We start from the raw sequence: 18,630 nt of genomic DNA on the forward strand, positions 1-18,630 counted from the left end.
GGGATTTGGGAAGGGATCCAATGGGGGAGGAAGGGGACGGAGTTAGGGTGGGGGTGGGCGTGAACCCCCTCTGACTGTGGGGCGGAGCACAAAATATCAGGACAATTCGTGTTTCAACCGAACATCGGTTGGGACGCGGGACAAACAAGTAAATATCGGGACAGTCCCGATAAAATTGGGACGTCTGGTCACCCTAGTCTGGTTGACTGAATGGTCATGTCCTTAGGCTTGGTTAGAGACTTTGAATTGGTTCCCCATGACTTCACCTTTGTGGCCATTAAAAACACAGCACTGACGTGGCGTGGTAACTGGAAACCCCAATATTTCTGGTCTCCGGGACAGATTGTCCTTTTGTCCTTTCGTTGGTGCAGTTTTGGGGGGTGGGGGTGGGGGTGGAGAGCAGGCAGGGGTACAGATCGTCTCACTCTGATCCTATACATGCTGTGTACAGGATCGAGACCACTCTAGTCACTGTCTTCCCAGGAGCGCAGGGACTGCTCCTTCTCTTCATCCCTTGGTGTGCACATCACCCCCAAACTGGTGGGAAGGGCCCAAGTCCTTAGTACCTCCCTCATCCTTGGTGCAATGATGAATTTGGGGTTGTGTATATTTTCAGTGGCCCCTACTAAAGGCTCTGCTTGGTAGATGCTAGCGAATACATAAGAACTATAATACTGTAGTGTGTGTTAGTCTAAGGAGGGTAAATGGTGAGCTTCAAATGGTGCCCACTACCTGAGATATAGGGCTTTCCTATGAGTAAGTGAGGCCATGTGAGGGCGTCCGTGAATTTTGTGAGTATGTGCAAGCCTGCTGAAGACCGTATTGGCTACAATGTTATAGTGAAATCCTGAGTTTTCATATCTGAGGTGACTCCTGTGTTTTGAGGAGTTTGTGTTGTGATGTGAAAATCTGTTCTCATGTGAGACTGTTGAGAGGCTTTCTTCTCCGTTTGGGAATGGTGCTCCTAATTCCCCTGGGTGGGCTGAAACCCACCATTTCTGCACAGCTCACATGGCTCATTCAAGCCCCGAGTGCCTATTACAGCAGTGTGGAGAATGGCAGTTTTGTTTTGTGGCAACTTTTCAAGGTTTCGAAATTTTGTTTTCATTCCAGTGCAGATGTTTTTGCAAAATGGAATCTGTCAAATGTCTGTTTTCAGACCAAAACCTCATCCTTCCTGAGTTGAAACACTTTTTTAGATCATGTTCATCTGTCTGTCTCACTCTCACTGTGTGGCTAGTGGGTAGAGCACTGGCCAGGGATGTGGGAAACAACCCAGGTTCCAATCCCTGCTCTGCCTGATCCAGAGCGATCTGGGATAAAAAACTCTGCTCTGGATCAGGCAGATCAGAGACTGGAACCTGGGCCGTTTCCCGCCTCCCAGGCAGGATAAGTTTCTGCAAAATGTTGAGGGTTTGAGATTTCATCAAAAATGTTCATACTAGTTCTGTCTGCAGTGTACTTGTAGCTGTGTTTGTCCCAGGATATTAGAGAGACAAGGTGGATGGTGATATATTGGACCAACTTCTGTTGGTGAGAGAGACAAGATTTTGAGTCACATGTAGCTTTTCTTCCCCTAGCACCACCAGAAAAAGTTTTGTTGAAAAACTCAAATCCGCTCTAGTACTGTCTAGTTGGACCACTGGTCTGATCCAGTGCGGCAGTGCCCATGTCTCTGAGGGTGGAAGAGCGGCTTTAAAGCAGCCTTACGTTTGAATTTCCTTTTCTTTTCGCTTATTTTCATACAAATTACAGATGAATGGTGTACATCGGATTTGACTACCCATGGGAAAGGAAGATGACTTTTTTTTAATCTGCAGACTGGGATGGAAATAAAAACCTTCCAAGCTACTGTAGCCTGTTGGAAACATTAAAGCAAATTTTATTACAGGGATTATTTTACATTACACTCACTTATTGAACCCTAAAGACATCTTTTTAAAAACTACTGTATATAAAGACAAAAGCAGCGTGAAATATTTTTTGTTTTTTTTGGTCTTCCTGGCTATCATTTCAGAAAGACCACATGATTCATTATATGAAGTCAGAATATTTAGCAAACAATAAGACAGGAGTAAATCCAAACCTAGATAAATAAATTATAGGACACTCGCACATATTGAATTTAAACATCAATTGGCATGTTAGTGATTTTTCAGTGTATTAACAAAAATGAGAAAAACACTGTAACCCTAGAATTGTAATTAGAGAACCTAAAATTTGACTGTAGATTATTCAAATATGTTATTTTATTGTCTATTTACTAGTGTTTTGTATTGTACTATTTATGAATGAAAAGTATTGGAGATTTATACAATAGTGTTTGCAAGGCTTATGAAGGAGTTACTCCATGTTAATTGTGTTTTGAGTTACTCTAACTTTCATGTACCAGCTTGGTGGTTAAATAGAATTGAATAATTGGCTTCAAAATCTGTTTGAAGTGTACTTTAATATGCCACTTACTAACCTCACAATTTTCTTTATGTGGAGACACCTCAAAAATTACAGCCATAATAAAAACTTAATTATTTAGAACAGCCACTCCAATAAGCTTAAGTACACTTTGAGATCAACAGGCCAAGCTGTTGGACTCCTGTTTCTTTAGTGCAATCAGTACCAAGTATAAAGGATGAATAAATGTGACACAGGGCCTGCACTTTTTACTAATTTCTTTTGTCCTATTTTATACAATAGTATTTAATTACTAGAAGTCAGACACACATCATTTTAATGAAACATTAAATGATAGAGAATTTGTAAAATAAGTTAGAGACAAGGAATAAAGACTCCAGAGTATGAACAACATAATACACATTTAAGAAGGGCAGAAGTCCATTTTCAAAAGGATAGGATGGGATTAGTCACTTCCATACTAAAGTGATTTTGTGCCCCATGTTATTACATAGGAAAGGGCATAAACAAAAGCCCCCCCCTTTCCCCCCCTTTCTTTTTTGAACCAAAGCTGACATGTTGTGGACCTGATCCTTAGAAGTGCTTAGGGTTGCCAACTTTCCAATCACACAAAACCGAACACCCTAGCCCTGCCCCTTCCCTGAGGCCCTGCCCCCCACTCACTACATTCTCCCTCCCTCGGTTGCTCACTCTCCTCCCTTCCTTGCTCCCTCACTTGGGTTGGGGTGGGGTGAGAGCTCTAATTGGGGGGGTGTGGGCTCTGGGTTGGGGCCAGAAATGAGGGGTTCAGGGTCTGGGGCAGGAGGGGTCTGGGGCAGGGGATTGGTCTGTGGGAAGGAATGCGGGCTCTGGAGTGGGACCACGGATGGGGATTTGGGGTGCAGGAGGGGGCTCCAGGCTGGGGGGTGGGGCAGAGGGGTTGAAGGTGTGGGAGGGGGCTCTGGGCTGGGGCAGGGGGTTGGGGTGCAGCAGGGGTGAGGGCTCCATCTGTGGGTGCAGGGTTTGGAGTGGGGCTGAGGATGAGGGCATTGGGGTGCAGAAGTGGGCTCCGGGTTTGGGAGGGGGCTCAGGGATGGGGCAGGGGGTTGGGGTGCAGGCTTACCTCTGGTGGCTCCCGATCTGCGGTGCAGCGCGGGGGGGCTAAGGCAGGCTTCCTGCGTGTCCTGAGTCCACGCTGCACCCCAGAAGTGGCCAGCACTGCAGGTTCGGATCCTCAGTGGAGGCGTGGCAGGTAGCTCTGCGCACTGCTCTGTCCCGCGGGCACAGCCGCTGCAGCTGCCATTGGCTGCGGTTCCTGGCCAATGGGAGTGTGGAGCTGGTGCTCGGGGTGTGGGTAGCGCATGGAGCCCCCGTGGCCCCCTGCCTAGGAGCCGGACCTGCTGGCCGCTTCTGGGGTGCAGCACAGAGCCAGGACAGGTAGAGACAAGCCTGCCTTAGCTCTACAGAACTGCCGACCAGCGGTGCTGACCAGAGCCGCCAGGTTCCCTTTTCGACTGGATGTTCTGGTCAAAAAACAGACATCTGGTCACCCTAGAAGAGCTGAGTGAATCAGGCTCTTAAGGTAAAAGTAAATGTAGAATTTGGTGTAATTTATTTAGTTTTTGCTGTAATCATTTTACACAAGCTAAACGTAGAGAACTGTTGGAGCACAGCCTTATTTGATGGCTGATATATTACAGATATTGTTTACCTAGTCATTGCTTTTCGAAAACTTCAGAATACAAAAGATAGGGACTGTGTGTGGGGGTGGGGGGGAGGGAATTTACCTGTGTGTTTTGTTTTAGATTAAGGCTGAACTAATATTCGTTTTAGTCAAGATCCAATATTCAAGTACAATATATAGGCTATACGCTGTTTGTTTGTTTTTTTTACTGACGATAGATGAACTATTGTTCCTCTGTTATGATATGGATTTATCCACATGTGTAAATTTGTAGGCAATATGAAAACTTCAGCCAGTGAGTATCTACCTAATATCAATCTGTTCTGTACAGAGATTTAAAAAAAAAAGCACATCAATTACAATGTGTACACATACCAGAAATAAAGCATAAAACTGCTCATTAATAACACAATTCCCAAAGGGAAAAAACCCTTACAAAATACAGTAAGTCACACAAACCAGTATCTAATACAAATTCCTTCATGAACATAAGCTTTTTACAAAGATCTCTATGGTGGCAATAACCTCACAATAAAAGTAGGTAGTTTTTAAAAAAAAACACTTAGGAAGAGTTTGCTTTTCTTGTTTTGAAGGAGATTGTTTGAATGACTATGTACAGGAAACAATTCTGTTGATTGTAAAGTTGCCGAGTTGCAGAAAATATTCATTTATTTTAATGGAGAATATCCTCTGTGGGCCTGATTTTCTGTGTTGTAAGTCCGGAGTTACTCCACTGAAGTGAATGGAGTTACACTGGTGTAAAATAGTGCTCAAGATCAGAATCTAGCCCAGAGAATTCATTTTATGTTATGCAAGGTTAAAATCAATCAGCTGAAGTTTGGAAACAGCTATTGGTATCTAACGCATTGTTTCAGTATTATTGAAGTTGAGACCTGAATGGACAAAACTCAAGACTTGTAAAGGGACACCAACAATGTGAAAACTATTAATTTAAGAAAAGTGAGTTCTAAGGCTCACTCACTCCTGAGTCCCTTTGCCAGCTTTTGTGATTTTTACGATCACATTCTTCTGTTCTCTAACTGTCTCACTCTCATTGCTGCATGATAGATCCACACAAATGAATGGGGAAATTGACTCCACAGGAGAAACCGAGAAACTGACTACGTACAAAGGCCTGGCCTACCCTAAAAAGTTAGGTTGACCTAGCTAAGTCGCTCAGGGGTCTGAAAAATCTGCATCCTTGAGCAATGTAGTTAAGCCGACCTAACCCACAATGTAGACAGTGCTAGGTCGACGGAATAATTCTTCCATCAACCTAGCTACTGCCTCTCAGGAAGGCGGATTAACTATTGCGGACAGGAGATCTCCTCCCGTCGGTGCCGGTAGTGTCTACTCTGAAGCACTACAGGGGCACAGCTGCAGCGCCGCAGTAGTATTTCAAGTTTAGAGAAGCCCAAAGTGCAGTCAACTCTAAAGTAAACAAACTGGAAAAAATAGTGAAATAATTTTTCTCTCGTCTTTCATTGATAGTAAGCACAAATGCTTCTTGTAGTAATATAGTAGTTAAAATATTACGGAGAAGTTTGATTTCTAAGTTGACTTTAAAGTCTGACATTCCAACCTTAATTCAGCCTGTTGTGCTGAGTTAGACATCACACAGTGAACGATGAATAACAGAGTGTGCTGGTCTAAGAACCCTGCATTCTCAGGGGAGCAGCAGGCCTGATCCTTGGAAGTGCTAAGTGCCTCTATTACTATTCCTGTTTGTAACAAATGGTTCCCAAACTTCTGTAGACTTGATCCTGTGGTACCTTACGTATGTGTGTCAGGTCCATGGACCTGCGATGCTGTGATGGTGGGGGAAAGGAATAAGTAGCAAAAAAACTTGTGCAAGGAGACTCTGTGTATTGTAGATATAACCTCGGGGGGGGGGGGGGAGAAAGGGTGTCTTTGCAAGGGAAGGCAGCTAGGGAAAAAAAGGAGGTACATTGCCCATGGAGGCATGGCCAGAATCAGTGTTACTTTTGGCTATATGATTTTTCTGGCCCTTACTAGCAAGTTGGGAAAGAGGGTTCCATCTCACAGCTCCACTGTGTGTGTTCTCCCTTCCATGCAAGCTCAGCCCCTTTGCTCAGGCTAAGTACTATTTTTGCAAAAACCAATGCTGTATTTGTACCAGTATCTGAAAACGCTCTCTAATACCTCTTTGATGGAGCTCTTATTGTCCCAACTTCAACTAAAGTGCTTTGAATGCTGCTGCTACGGTATAATGAAACGCTATTTTTAGAAAACTAAAAGCTCCCTGGTTTAAAGTGAATTGAGAATTTAAAAAATATTGACTCCCTTTACTTGGAGTGCTACATTTCCCACCATGTGCAATACCACAGTACGACTTTAAAGGCTCTAGTATGGCTCTACAAACTGAATCACGTGCAGGGAAAAGGGGGGCATCTGAATACCGTTCACAGACGGGATGCTGCAGGCATTCTGCGGGGAGCAGGAGCAAGTCCAATGCCTGCAAGGGTGCTGAAGGGGAAGCATGCTTACCTGTGGCACTTGCTACACCTTTTCATTAGGTATAGTATGCCCTTCCCCCAGTGATGTTTTGTATTGACTGGTTGGCGTGCAATGAGGTGGGACATAGAGATGTCCCTGTCCTACTCAGGCAGGCCTCCTCTGAGAACTGGACTGCTGCAGGCAAGATTGGCTGGCTTATGCTCTCCAGCACTGATGCCTCTCTGTGCTTTTCCCTATCTAATGCACTTCTGCAAGGCAGCCATAATTTGGCCCAAAGTGTCCAGTAATAATGTATCCCTTAGCTGTTCAGTAGAAAAAAGAAAAATGCACTCAATACAAAGAAGTTTTAACAGAAGACTTCATGTTACTCAGTAGACATGGAAAGTGTTCCTGCTATTGATGATGCTCTCAAATATGTGTGACTAAGTCATAGTCAGATCATTTGGTGTTGGTCGAAATAATATTAGCTCTGCTGAATTAGTTTGGCACTAATGTGGCTGCGTTGAGTACTATGATTCCAGAGGAATTCCTCTGTTTGGTTGTAGTCACCAGGTGCTCTGTATAAAATGAAGTCTTGCTGCATGACTTCATTTCACAGGAACGGTTGATATAAAACAGGGGTGACCAAACTGTGGTTCGCGGGCCACATGTGACTCTTTTACAGTTAAAATGCAGTTCACGGAGCCCTCCTTCCCCTGTTCTCCACCTACCAGACCGGGGGGAGGGGAGGGGAGGGGAGGGGAGTGGAGCTCAGGGCTTCTGCCCTGAGGCAAGGTGGTAAGGCTAGGGGCTTCTGCCCTGTGGAGAGGGGGGATCCTCGGGGCTCCAGCCCCATGGGAAGCATCTGCTGGGGCTCAAGGCTTCAGCCTTGCTCCTGCTGAAGCCCCAAGCCGCAGCAGGTGCGCCCGGCTCTCGAACTTCTGAAGGTTATTGTATGTGGCTCGGAGGGTTAGTAAATGTGGCCACCCCTGATATAAAATGTACTGTATGTCTTCAAGTTAAATCCCTACCATAAAATATAGTCAGGCTATTGCAACACGCGGCGACTCGGTATCCCATTGCTGTTCTGGCTTGCAAAGCAATCCTCCCATTCCTGAGGGGGATAAATTATGATACCAATCAATTGCTGAATAACTATCAGCCTGAGGGAATTGGATTATTGCCTTGTAAAACAGAGGGGTAGTGGTGTTATTGCTATTGTAATCGGAGGGATTTTTTTTTCGTTTCCAATCAGGTTCAGGAAGGGGAGAGGTTGTCCTTTTTTTTTAAATTGTTTTTAAATGTTTGTACCCTCCTCTGGAGGGCAAGTACAGGAGGCCACTTGTTGTGCTCAGGAATTTGATGATATCATGCCAGTCTCATTGCTGTGAATAAAATGACCAGAATCAGGGACTGAAATGACTACTACCCTGCACTCTAATTGGATGAGGGGTCCCTTTGTATTGTGAAGTGTGATGTTGTGGGAACAGTGACTGAGAATGTCAGCATCTACCCTATTGTGACATAATGTTCACCAGAGAACTTTGGAATAACTCACATTCAGTATTCTGACACAGATTAGGCTCAAATGGCAATTGATGGATGGGGAGGCAAAGAAAGTTGATCTGCCAAAGGTTTGTCTTGTTGTCCTTGTCTACCTTGGCTTGGATCTTGCAAGAGCAACTTGCATTTCGCTGTATTGAGCTTTCCATCAAATACGATGTCTCCTTTCAAAATAATAATCTTGACCTAGAATTAAAATATTGCTTACAGACGGTTTTCTGAACTCTTTCAACATTGTTTTTGTAAGTTGATAGGAGGTGATTGTCAGATGTCTTGACCAAACTCCATCTGGCGGTGTCATCTTTGTTTGTTTGTTTGTCTGTCATTCACTTGGATAGTTCGCTCTTGAAAGCTGCTCGCTGCATTCTAAACTTACCTCTCCCATCTTGAGGCACATCATTATAATTTTCTGAAAAATATAAAAATGTTTGCCTGTAAGTGTCAAGAAGACAGTGTAATGGGAAATAGCTTAACTGTAAACCTATATTGTCTCATTGTTTATTTTAAAACAATCCCTTCTAAGTAGAGCTGAACAAATAATTGATATTTTTAGTTTGGTGGTTGAACCAAAAAATCTGGGGGAGAGAGAGTTTGTTTTGAACCAAAACTGAAATGAAAAACTGGAGGGGGGGGAAATGTTGAGGTTGATTTCAAAATGACATTTTCAAAACTATTTGATTAGTTCAGGTACCATAGAAATGAACTTTTCAGTCAATTTACTGTTTGCCCTTTTTTTTTTTTTTTTTTGCACAGCTCTTCTAAGGACCCTGATCTTGCAAATACTTTAGCACATGCTTAACTTATTCATTTAAGTAGTCCTATTGATGAGTTTGACTTATTAGCTGTGTAAGAGCTTGCTTGGTTGGAGTCTAAAACAGACACTAAAATTCGTTTCCTTCCCAAATTTCTCCTCCTTTATTGTGGATGCCAATTGTCAATACTGATTGTCTTGTTGCCCAAGAACATGGCAAGGGACAGTATCCTTTTGTTGTTGCTGAAGAGCATGACATATTTGTCTTGAAACGCGAAGGAAAAAACACATGTAGAGTGAATTAATAGCAAGTTGAATAAAAAAAATCACTTTTTAAATAAAATTGGATTTTCTTTATACATTACACTTTCTTAATTTTGTAGAAAGTTTAGCCCTTAACACATGTCAATCTATGAAATAATTTTAAATTAAATACCCGAAATAATATTAAGTGGTAAAATTTGGTAGTAAATTTTAAACAACGTCAAATCACAGAACTGGAGGAAGCTACTGACTAAGCATCTGGAACCAGAGGTTGACAGCTAAACCAGCTTTTGACAGCAGTATCCTCTTCTGTAGGTGCAGAGAGAATTTCAGTTTATTAAACTAGTTCAGTTCAAAGACTACTTCATTCAAAATTAAGAAACCAGGTGGGAGTTGCAAAAGCAGGAAAGCTTGTTCTCCTCTTCCAGTGTATGAATAAAAGTTTAGGTGTGAAAGGATGAGATCTAAAATCTTGAAGGCGATAGTGACCATAAATAATTTACTAACTAAGAATAGTAAATTATTGGTTTAATAAATCAGTTAATTTTAAATGCAAAACACGTTGTGATAAACTTTTTCTTTTCTATCCAGAACACTTAAGGTAGCTTTATTGAATTTTAAAAAAGTAAAATGCTGCTTTTTGCATTCTTAATTGAACTTAAATGTCAATCCAAACACAGCCTGACACACATCATAAGTAAAAGATTAGCCATCTAGTAAATAGAAAATGCTGAATGATGCATTTCTTAATATAATAAAAATGTAAAATTAAGAATCTGAATGAATGTAAGTCAAGCTGTATAATTGATTAAATACATGTGTATAGATGCACTGTTTCCTCCTGGTTAGCAAAAAGAAGCACCAAACCAGTGTAAAGGTTACATTTAATTGCAAGTCCATGTTTTAATAGTTACTAACCAATGAGGATCAACTTTGTTTAGGAAAATAATTAAAAAGTACAAATGCAATTCATAATTAAAATGGCTTATTTAAATAACTCTTCCTGCTTGCTGATTTTAAATCATGATGAAAATCAGTGATTTAAACCATTTTGATTTAAATCAATCCACCTTGGCTACTACAGTTGATCTAGTAAGTATTAATGCTTGTAGAAAATACAAAGTACTATGCACTTGTTCCTCCTGTGAGTTAACATCACTCATTGCTATTAGGGGGCAGGGATAGCTCAGTGGTTTGAGCATTGACCTGCTAAACCCAGGGCTGTGAATTCAATCCTTGAGGGGGCCATTTAGGGAACTGGGGTAAAAATCTGTCTGGGGATTGGTCCTGCTTTGAGCAGGGGGTTGGACTAGATGACCTCCTGAGGTCCCTTCCAACCCTGATAGTCTATGATTCTATGATTGGAGCCACTGGGATTATATAAGTGCTAAATAAATCTTATTCTTATTGATGTTGTTAATACCTTATGCATAGGGCACTGAATAGGAAACTAGTGTCCAATCCAGATACTCTGACACTGACTCATTTTGTGACCTTGAGAAATCACTTCATATTTCTAAACAGCTATTAGGATAGTTTACATAAGCACTGAGAGGGTTATTCAGTCTGACAATAACAAATGCTATAAATGTGCTAGGTCAGTGGGTCTCAAACTTTTCTACTGGTGACCCCTTTCACTGGCTGCAAACCGGGGTTTGGGGTGGAGGCTGACAGCTCATGACCCGCCCCAGTAATGACCTTGCAACCCCCTGAGGGGTCCTGACTCCCAGTTTGAGAACCCCTGTTCTAGGTGTTATCAAGTATACAGCCTTTGCAAATGACTATGGGCCTGATCCTGAGAGGTGCTGAGCATTTGCAAGTCAATGTTGTTGATTATTTACTACAGACATAAAGTAAGAGGAACAGTCTGCCCCAAAGAGCTAAATGGATAAAGAATAAAAAAAGGTAGAGGAGAAAGAGGTGAAGTGACTTGATCCAGGTCATACAATACATCAGTAGCAGAGCTTGGAGAAGAACCTGGACCTCCTGATTCCCAGCCCAGGGCCCTAGCTATTAGTCCATGCTGCCTAGGGGTTGTGAGTGATCAGTTCCTCTTAGGATGTGGCCAATGTCAAACATTGCTCAGAACAATGACATAGTATAACTATCTAGTCTAGATCAATACATAGGAAAATAATGTAGGTTGCATTTTGGGATAGCCCAAGCTTAAAAATCTTCCAAGGAGCAAAATACACTTTATGGTAGTTTGCCATAGTGTATGTAGGCTGAGGCACAATATACATTGTTCTAACCGTAATAATACTCATTTACTTAATAACATAAGAATGGCCATACTGGGTCACACCAATGGTCGAGCTAGCCTAGGATCCTGTCTTCTGACAGTGGCCGGTGCCAGATGCTTTCGAGGGAATGAACAGAACAGGGCAATTATTGAATGGTCCCAGTTTCTGGCGGTCAGATGTTTAGGGATACCCAGAGCAAGTGGTTGCATCCCTGACCATTCCAGCTAATAGCCATCGATGAACCTATCCTCCGTGGACTTATCTAATTCTTTTTATGAACCCAACTATATTTTTTGGCCTTCATAACATCCCCTGGCAATGGGTTCCACAGGTTGACTGTGTTCTGTGAAGAAGTACTTCCTTATGGTTGTTTTAAACTTACTGACTGTTAATTTCATTGAGTGACCACTGGTTATTGTGGTGTTCACTTTCTCTACACCATTCATGAATTTATAGACTTTTATCATATCATCTCTTAGTCGTCTCTCTTCTAAAATGAACAGTCCTAGTCTTCTTAATGACAGGTTTTAGAGTAGCAGCCGTGTTAGTCTGTATCCGCAAAAAGAACAGGAGTACTTGTGGCACCTTAGAGACTAACAAATTTATTAGAGCATAAGCTTTCGTGGACTACAGCCCACTTCTTCGGTCTTCTTAATCTCTCCTCATATAGAAACTGTTCCATACCCCATAATAATTTTTGTTGCCATTCTCTGTACTTTTTCTTCTTTGAGATGGGGCAACCAGAACTGTGCGCAGTATCCAAGGTGTGGGCGCACCATGGATTTATATAGTGGCATTATTATATTGTCTGTCTTATTATCTATCCCTTTCCTAATGGTTCCTAATGTTCTTTAGATTTTTGGACTTCTGCTGCACTTGGAGCGGATGTTTTCAGAGAATTATCCACGATGACGCCCAACATCTTTCTTGAGTGGTAACAGCTAATTTAGACCCTTTATTTTGTATATATAGTTGGGATTATGTTTTCTAATGTGCATCACTTTGCATTTATCAACATTGAATTTCACTGCCCCTTTTATTGCCCAGTCACCCAGTTTTGTGAAATCCCTTTGTAACTCAGGCAAATCCAAAGCAGAGTGCAATAGCTTGAGTAGCTTTGTATCCTCTGCAAACTTTTCCACCTCACTGTTTTCCCCTTTTCCCAGATGATTTATGAATATATTGAACAGCACTGGTCCCAGTACAGATTTTTGGGGACCCTGCTATTTACCTCTCTCCACTGTGAAAACTGATCATTTATTTTTACCCTTTGTTTCCTGTCTTTTAACCAGTCACTGATCTATGAGAAAACCTTTCCTCTTATCCCATGACTGCTTATTTTGTTTGAGCCTTCAGTGAGGCACCTTGTCAAAGGCTTTATGAAAGTCCACATACACTATACCCGGAGGATCACCCTTCTCAACATGCTTGTTGACATGCAACCTCAAAAATTGGAATAGATCGGTGAAGCATAATTTCTTTTTACAAAATCTGTGTTGATTCTTCTCCAACAAAGTGTTCATCTACGTGTGTTATAATTCTGTTCTTTACTATAGTTTCAACCAATCTCCCTGGTACTGAAGTTAGGTTTACCAGTCTGTATTTACCAGGATAGCCTCTGGAGTGTTTTTTAAAAAAAATTGGCATCACACCAGTTATTTGTATTTGGTACAGAGGCTGATTTAAGTGATAGGATACATACCACAGTTAGTAGTGCTGTAATTTCATATTCCATCAGAGCTCTTGGGTGACCACAATCTGGTCCTAGTATCTTATTTCTGTTTAATTTATCAATTTGTTCACAAACCTCCTCTATTGACGCCTTATCTGGGACAGTTCCTCAGATTTGTCACCTAAAAAGAATGGCACAGATGTGGGAATCTCCTTCCCATCCTCTGCAGTGAAAACTGATGTAGAGTTTAGCTTCTCCACAATAACCTTGTGTTCCTTGAGTGCTCCTGTAGCACCTCGATCATCCAATGGCCACAGTTGCCAACTTTCACACGGTAAATAAGCATCCCAACGTTCACAAAAAGCTAAAAATCAAGCTAATCTTATTTCAAAACAAGCCAATCCCTAAGAACCCCAACACTCTGTGACTAGATCCTCCTGGCGTGCAGTCTGGGACTGTGGTGGGCCCGCTGTGCACCCTGACTCTCTTCTCACCCCCCCCTTGCCCCTGCTTGCTGGGAGCTGATAAAAAAAAAAAACAAGCTACAAGCCCCGAAAGCTACAATCCCAAAACTAACCAACAACTCACAAGCCAAGTAAGCCAAAACCAAGCCCAATTTCTGCATGTTTATTTTTTTCTTTTCCCCGTGGGTTTGGCATTTCTGCCAGTGGCCCCCACTGATGGTTTGGCGTGCTTCCTGCTTTTGATGTACTTAAAAAAAAATGTTGTTAGTTTTAGTGTCTTTTGCTAGCTGCTCTTTAAATTGTTTTGGCCTGACTGATTACACTTTTACATTTGACCTGCTAGAGTTTATGCTCCTTTCTATTTTCCTCAGGAGGATTTGACTTCCGATTTTTAAAGGATGTCTTTTTTTTACTCTGCCTCTTTTACTCTGTTTAGCCATGGTTGGTCATCTTACTGTTTTTGGTTTTTTTTTGTTGGTTTTGGGGGGTATACATTTAGTCTGAGCCTCTATTATGGTATTTTAAAATAGTTACTCTGCAGCTTGGAGGCATTTCACTCTTGTTACTAAACCTTTTAATTTCCATTTAACTAGCTTCCTCGTCTTTGTGTAGTTCCCCTTTTTGAAGATAAATGCTACCCTGGTGGAATTCTCTGGTATTTTCCCCCCTTACAAGGAGGTTAAATTTAATTACATTATGGTCACTATTACTGAGTGGTTCAGGTATATTCACCCCTTGGACTAGATCCTGTGTGCCCCTTAGGCAATCCCACCAGTCAGTGCTTGTTTCTCAGGCCCAGAACCAGCACTCCACCATCAGCAGCTGCTCCGTGAATGCCAACAATCACCTTGAAAAGAATTGTTTCTTTCTATGTTCCATAGCAAGCTACCATTCCCCACTGCTCCTTTGGCAGCTCTGCAACTACTGCAGGATCAGGCACATTGTGCTTGCAGCGCTCATCATTATAACACAAAGTTGGGCAGGATCCATGCTTCTTGCAGAGATAGTGGACGTGCGGGTTTGTGGGGCTTTTGAAAAGAGGCATGAAACATTATGGGGTGCAGATAACATTATGAGATGGAGAAAACTGCATCATGGGACACTGAAATCATGTTCCCAGTCACCCCTGCATGCACAGGTGCCGGCTGTTGAGGATCTGGCCCTCTGTATAGTTTAATCACTTATGGTTGGCTCTTAATGGGTCTGGTCATGTTTGTTAACTCCTACGGTTAAAAATAGCTTTTGTATGAAGAATATTTTGTATCTGTATCAGCAGCTTCTACTTATTATGAGATCAATTGTTACTTTGTCACAAGCCCAGTGTAGGGGCAGTGCAGCCATAGACTAGGCTAGGAAACAGATTATGACTTGGTCACAACTTGCCTGTCCCCTATCTCCTGCTTGGAAAGGGGATGTACCCTGCACCAGCCCTGTAGCTGCCACAGCTTATTTCCCTGGTGCAGCCACACTGGTTGGCATATTTGGGAGTGCAGGGCAGGTGTGTGCAGGGTAGCTGGCAGAGGGAAGTAAACTAACCCCCCCACATAGGCATGCAGGGAGGTCACTGATCTGGTCCTACGTGGCTCATAATATTTGGCTCCTAAATAAATTGCGTTTACTTCAAGCTCCCATGCTAATAGCTTGAGTAACACATTGACTTCTTCATTAGGAGGTAATTAGATTATGTTAGTACTTCCTTATGCTGCATAATTGAATCTATTGAGTCTACTGCAAGTGCTTTTTTAATATGCAGAAGATTCACGGAATCCAAATGAACTATGTAAAGCATTTGTTTACAGTAGGTAATACTTAAAGCTCTGGTCATCTCTGAACATATGCATATATAACACCCTTTACTATTAATGGAAATTACGGACGCACATGAAGGGAGCGGCTAATTCCCTTCAGTCACTAAATTTGACTGGGAGAATAGACAGCTTTTTACATTGATATTTCATTGTGTTTTTAAATGTGGAGAGCTGATCCTGCAGTCCTCCATGTGCAGGAAACTCCCACTGGTAACAGCATGAGTTGCACAGCATAACGGGTACATCTTTAATATGGTAGACCACATTTTGTCCTGGCGTTGGCTAAGGATAAGTCAATTGTAAAAGAGAAAATAGGTTGCCTGTAGTTTTGGAAATGGCTATATCTGCACCAATTAAATACATTCCAGGTCTCTCTGCTGGGAAAAAAATGAAACCACACAGAATGCAGTTTTCTATATTTACTTAATGAAAGGGCAAATTTTGCAGCCTTGTCATTCAATTAGTAGCAGTGAGAAGTCAATGGGACTACCAGCATGAATAGGTTACTCATAGTGAATGTGGGTTGCAAAATTGGGTCCTAAATTTTTGAAAGGCAAGTAGCTATAAATTAATTTTAACTGGTATTCATCTGATAGTCCCTCATCTGGTTTGCAGCTGAGAGTTTTAGAAAGGAAATATATGCAAGTTCAGACTTCCCTTTCAGAACTTCTGAGACTTTTTAAAGAAATGTGAAGTATGCAAACTTTAACAGAGATGTATTGAACAGGGAAACAGATGAAGGAGACTTACGGACATGAAAGATAATGCTGGAGTATTTTGCTGAAAAACCTAAAAATCGTGTGTGTGTGTGTGTGTGTTGGCTCACTGAGTATATATTATCAGTTTTTTAATGACCAGAAATTCTCCTCCTTCCCCCATTAAAGTATATTATCAAGGGGGGGAAAAGTTTTAAAAATATTTCGGTTGAGATTTTTGAATCACATTTTCACATTTGGATGGATCTGGATTAGAAATTTAATAGGAACTGGACACCCAAATCTCTTAGATGGCTTTGAAAATCACATCCTTAAAGTGCTGCCCAAAGCAAGGAAATTCATTTAGGCTGAAACATCTGTCCTTAATTCATCCAGCTGTGTATGTCGAGAAATCATCATGCATTTTAATGTATAGTGGTCATAAAATAACTAACATGGCCATTTAATTCACAGGGGTCACAAGGAAAACTGGCTTGATCAGGTGGGGACATTTGAATGTATAGTTCTGACAACCTTAATTTAACGTGGTTGGTTTGTCAAACCTTGACAGAACTAGTATGCCGAACTGAATAGAGATAATATGTAATGAAGCCAGACCTCTTGCTCAGCTAAAGAAGGTTGTAGTTAATGTTTCATGTCTTCACAAAAAAGTCTTGATACAAGGGAATTATCAAAGTCAGAATTGGGCTATTTTAAATTATTCATATTTCTGAAATGTAGTGAGATGACTCTCTGTAGGGTAGTTGAGTGGATCATTGTAATATGTATGGGACTTGGAGCGTGTTTTTTTTTTTTTTTTTCCCTCCTCTGGGTCTTTAGTGTCTGGATCAGACAAGTTGTTCTGGAACTGAGCCAGAGGTGGTCTGGAATTTAAACTGCACAGGGCATCAAAACTACTTACAAACTATCAAAGTGATCAAAATCTACAAGCACCATAATAAGAAAAGAGGAGATTTTGGTGGATGAATCAAGGAAAAACTCTCTTCAGTAATTGAATGCCCTCACCTGCAGCTAGCACTAGAAAGAAGAGATTAAGGTGGTTGGATTGCACAGTTTCTTATCTCAGCTCCAAACAGTCAGGATTACTTGTGCAGTCCCAAAGGGGAACAGCTTTTCTATCAAATTCCTGAAGTTTAGTGGCACTAGAAGACGCCTCTCACAAGTATGAATATCGAGAGGCCATTTCAAAGAACTACTATGCCTGAGGCAGTGTGGTCTGCTAGGTAGGGCACTAGACTGAGACTCGGACTTGGTTTCCATTCTTGACTGCCACCAAATTGTTGTGTAAACTGAGTCAGGCCACTTCACCTCTATTTTCCCTCCCACTGTTTCTTAGCTATTTAGATTAAGCTCATCAGGTCAGGGATTGTGGCCCAGAGTCTCAAAGCTATTTAGGTACCTAACTTCCCACTGGTTTCAAAGCACCCTTGAGGATACGTGTCTCTCTTATGCGTTTGCACAATGTCTAGCACAATGTGTCCCAATCTCATTGCATATAATAGAAAATTGCAATAATGATCTTTTAGACCATTCTACACTGGTGATGAAGACTGGATTTTCTGAATGTCTCTAACTTCAGATCATCCCAAACCCCCAAAGCCTGTGTCACAGATTTTGTAAATGTATTTCCACATAAGGACTTTAAAATATATACAGTATATAAAATATACAGGTGTTCTTCATATTTGCAGAACTATTTTATACTAGTGTATATCTAAAAACTAAATTGGAAAGCAACACACTGAAGAGTAGGGAAGACATTAAAAGAACATCCTGTCCCAGGTAAAATTCAAATATGGGTGGGAGAAAAGGCCCTCTTTCATACTCTCAGCTTGAATTTAATGGATTCTTATTCATTGAGATGCTACTTTGCTGTTGACTCAAAGCCAAGCTCAAAAGTTAGCCAGTAAAATCTAACATGTGATGCAATCTGTTGCTTCATGATGTATTGCCAGTCCCTGGTTACATATCCTCTCAGCACTTTGTTCTTTGCAGAGTAGAATTTTTGATATAGCTTTTATATCAACTTTGTAGTAGAGATGGATTTTAGAAGTGTGGTACAGGGCAACGATAAGAGATTTGGTGACAGCGTAGCTGTGAGGAGAGAGGAAAGAAAGGCCTTCAAAGTTGTGAGGTTGAATGGCTAGAGGATAGTGGAGTTATGACTGGTGTTGGGGGAGGAAAAGTGGCAACAGAATAGGAGAGATGGAAGTTTAGTTTTAGCCCTGCATGGTTTCAGGAAGTGGTACCATACCCTGGGGAGATGTTGGAAAGTGAGTAGGAGAGGTGCACTTGGATACATGGGGAAGGATAGATGAAATAAACTACGTGTTGAGTGTTAATGCAATAGGAGAAGGAAAGGAAGGAGAGAGGGAAGAAGGAAAACAGGGTTTTCTGAGGTGACCCCAGTTGTAGTTGCTCTCTTTACAAAGAGTGCTCTTTGACTCCAGCAATGGAGCTGTGTTTATTTTAAAAACTGTTTCAGGGCCGCATCTTAGTATTGATTTGACCATGTATAAAACTCCCTTTGGCTGGACTAGGATCTATGCATATGAATCGATGCATGGCATGGCCCGGCCCCTGGTGAGAAGCTCTTTTTGAGTCACAATAGAAGTAG

The 18,630-nt window shown here is 41.6% G+C and overlaps 1 protein-coding gene and 1 long non-coding RNA gene across 7 annotated transcripts in view; one reads left to right on the forward strand and one right to left on the reverse strand.

Moving 5' to 3' along the window:
• The window catches only part of LOC135981403 (uncharacterized), a 112,884-nt gene that overhangs the window by 78,991 nt on the left and 15,263 nt on the right, over positions 1-18,630 (forward strand). The window lies entirely within an intron of this gene.
• SHISAL1 (shisa like 1) overlaps positions 1,855-18,630 on the reverse strand; it is a 314,851-nt gene continuing 298,075 nt past the window's right edge. For all 5 annotated transcript variants that reach the window (XR_010598389.1, XR_006173947.2, XM_065583733.1 and 2 more), the window contains one exon: positions 1,855-8,504. Coding sequence is in view for 3 of the 5 variants with exons in the window: in XM_065583733.1 (XP_065439805.1) it covers position 8,504 (1 nt within the window). In the remaining 2 variants the exon portion in view is untranslated. The remainder of the gene's footprint in view (positions 8,505-18,630) is intronic.

This window comes from Chrysemys picta, chromosome 1 (assembly GCF_011386835.1).
Source record: "Chrysemys picta bellii isolate R12L10 chromosome 1, ASM1138683v2, whole genome shotgun sequence".
Lineage (NCBI taxonomy): Eukaryota > Metazoa > Chordata > Testudines > Emydidae > Chrysemys > Chrysemys picta.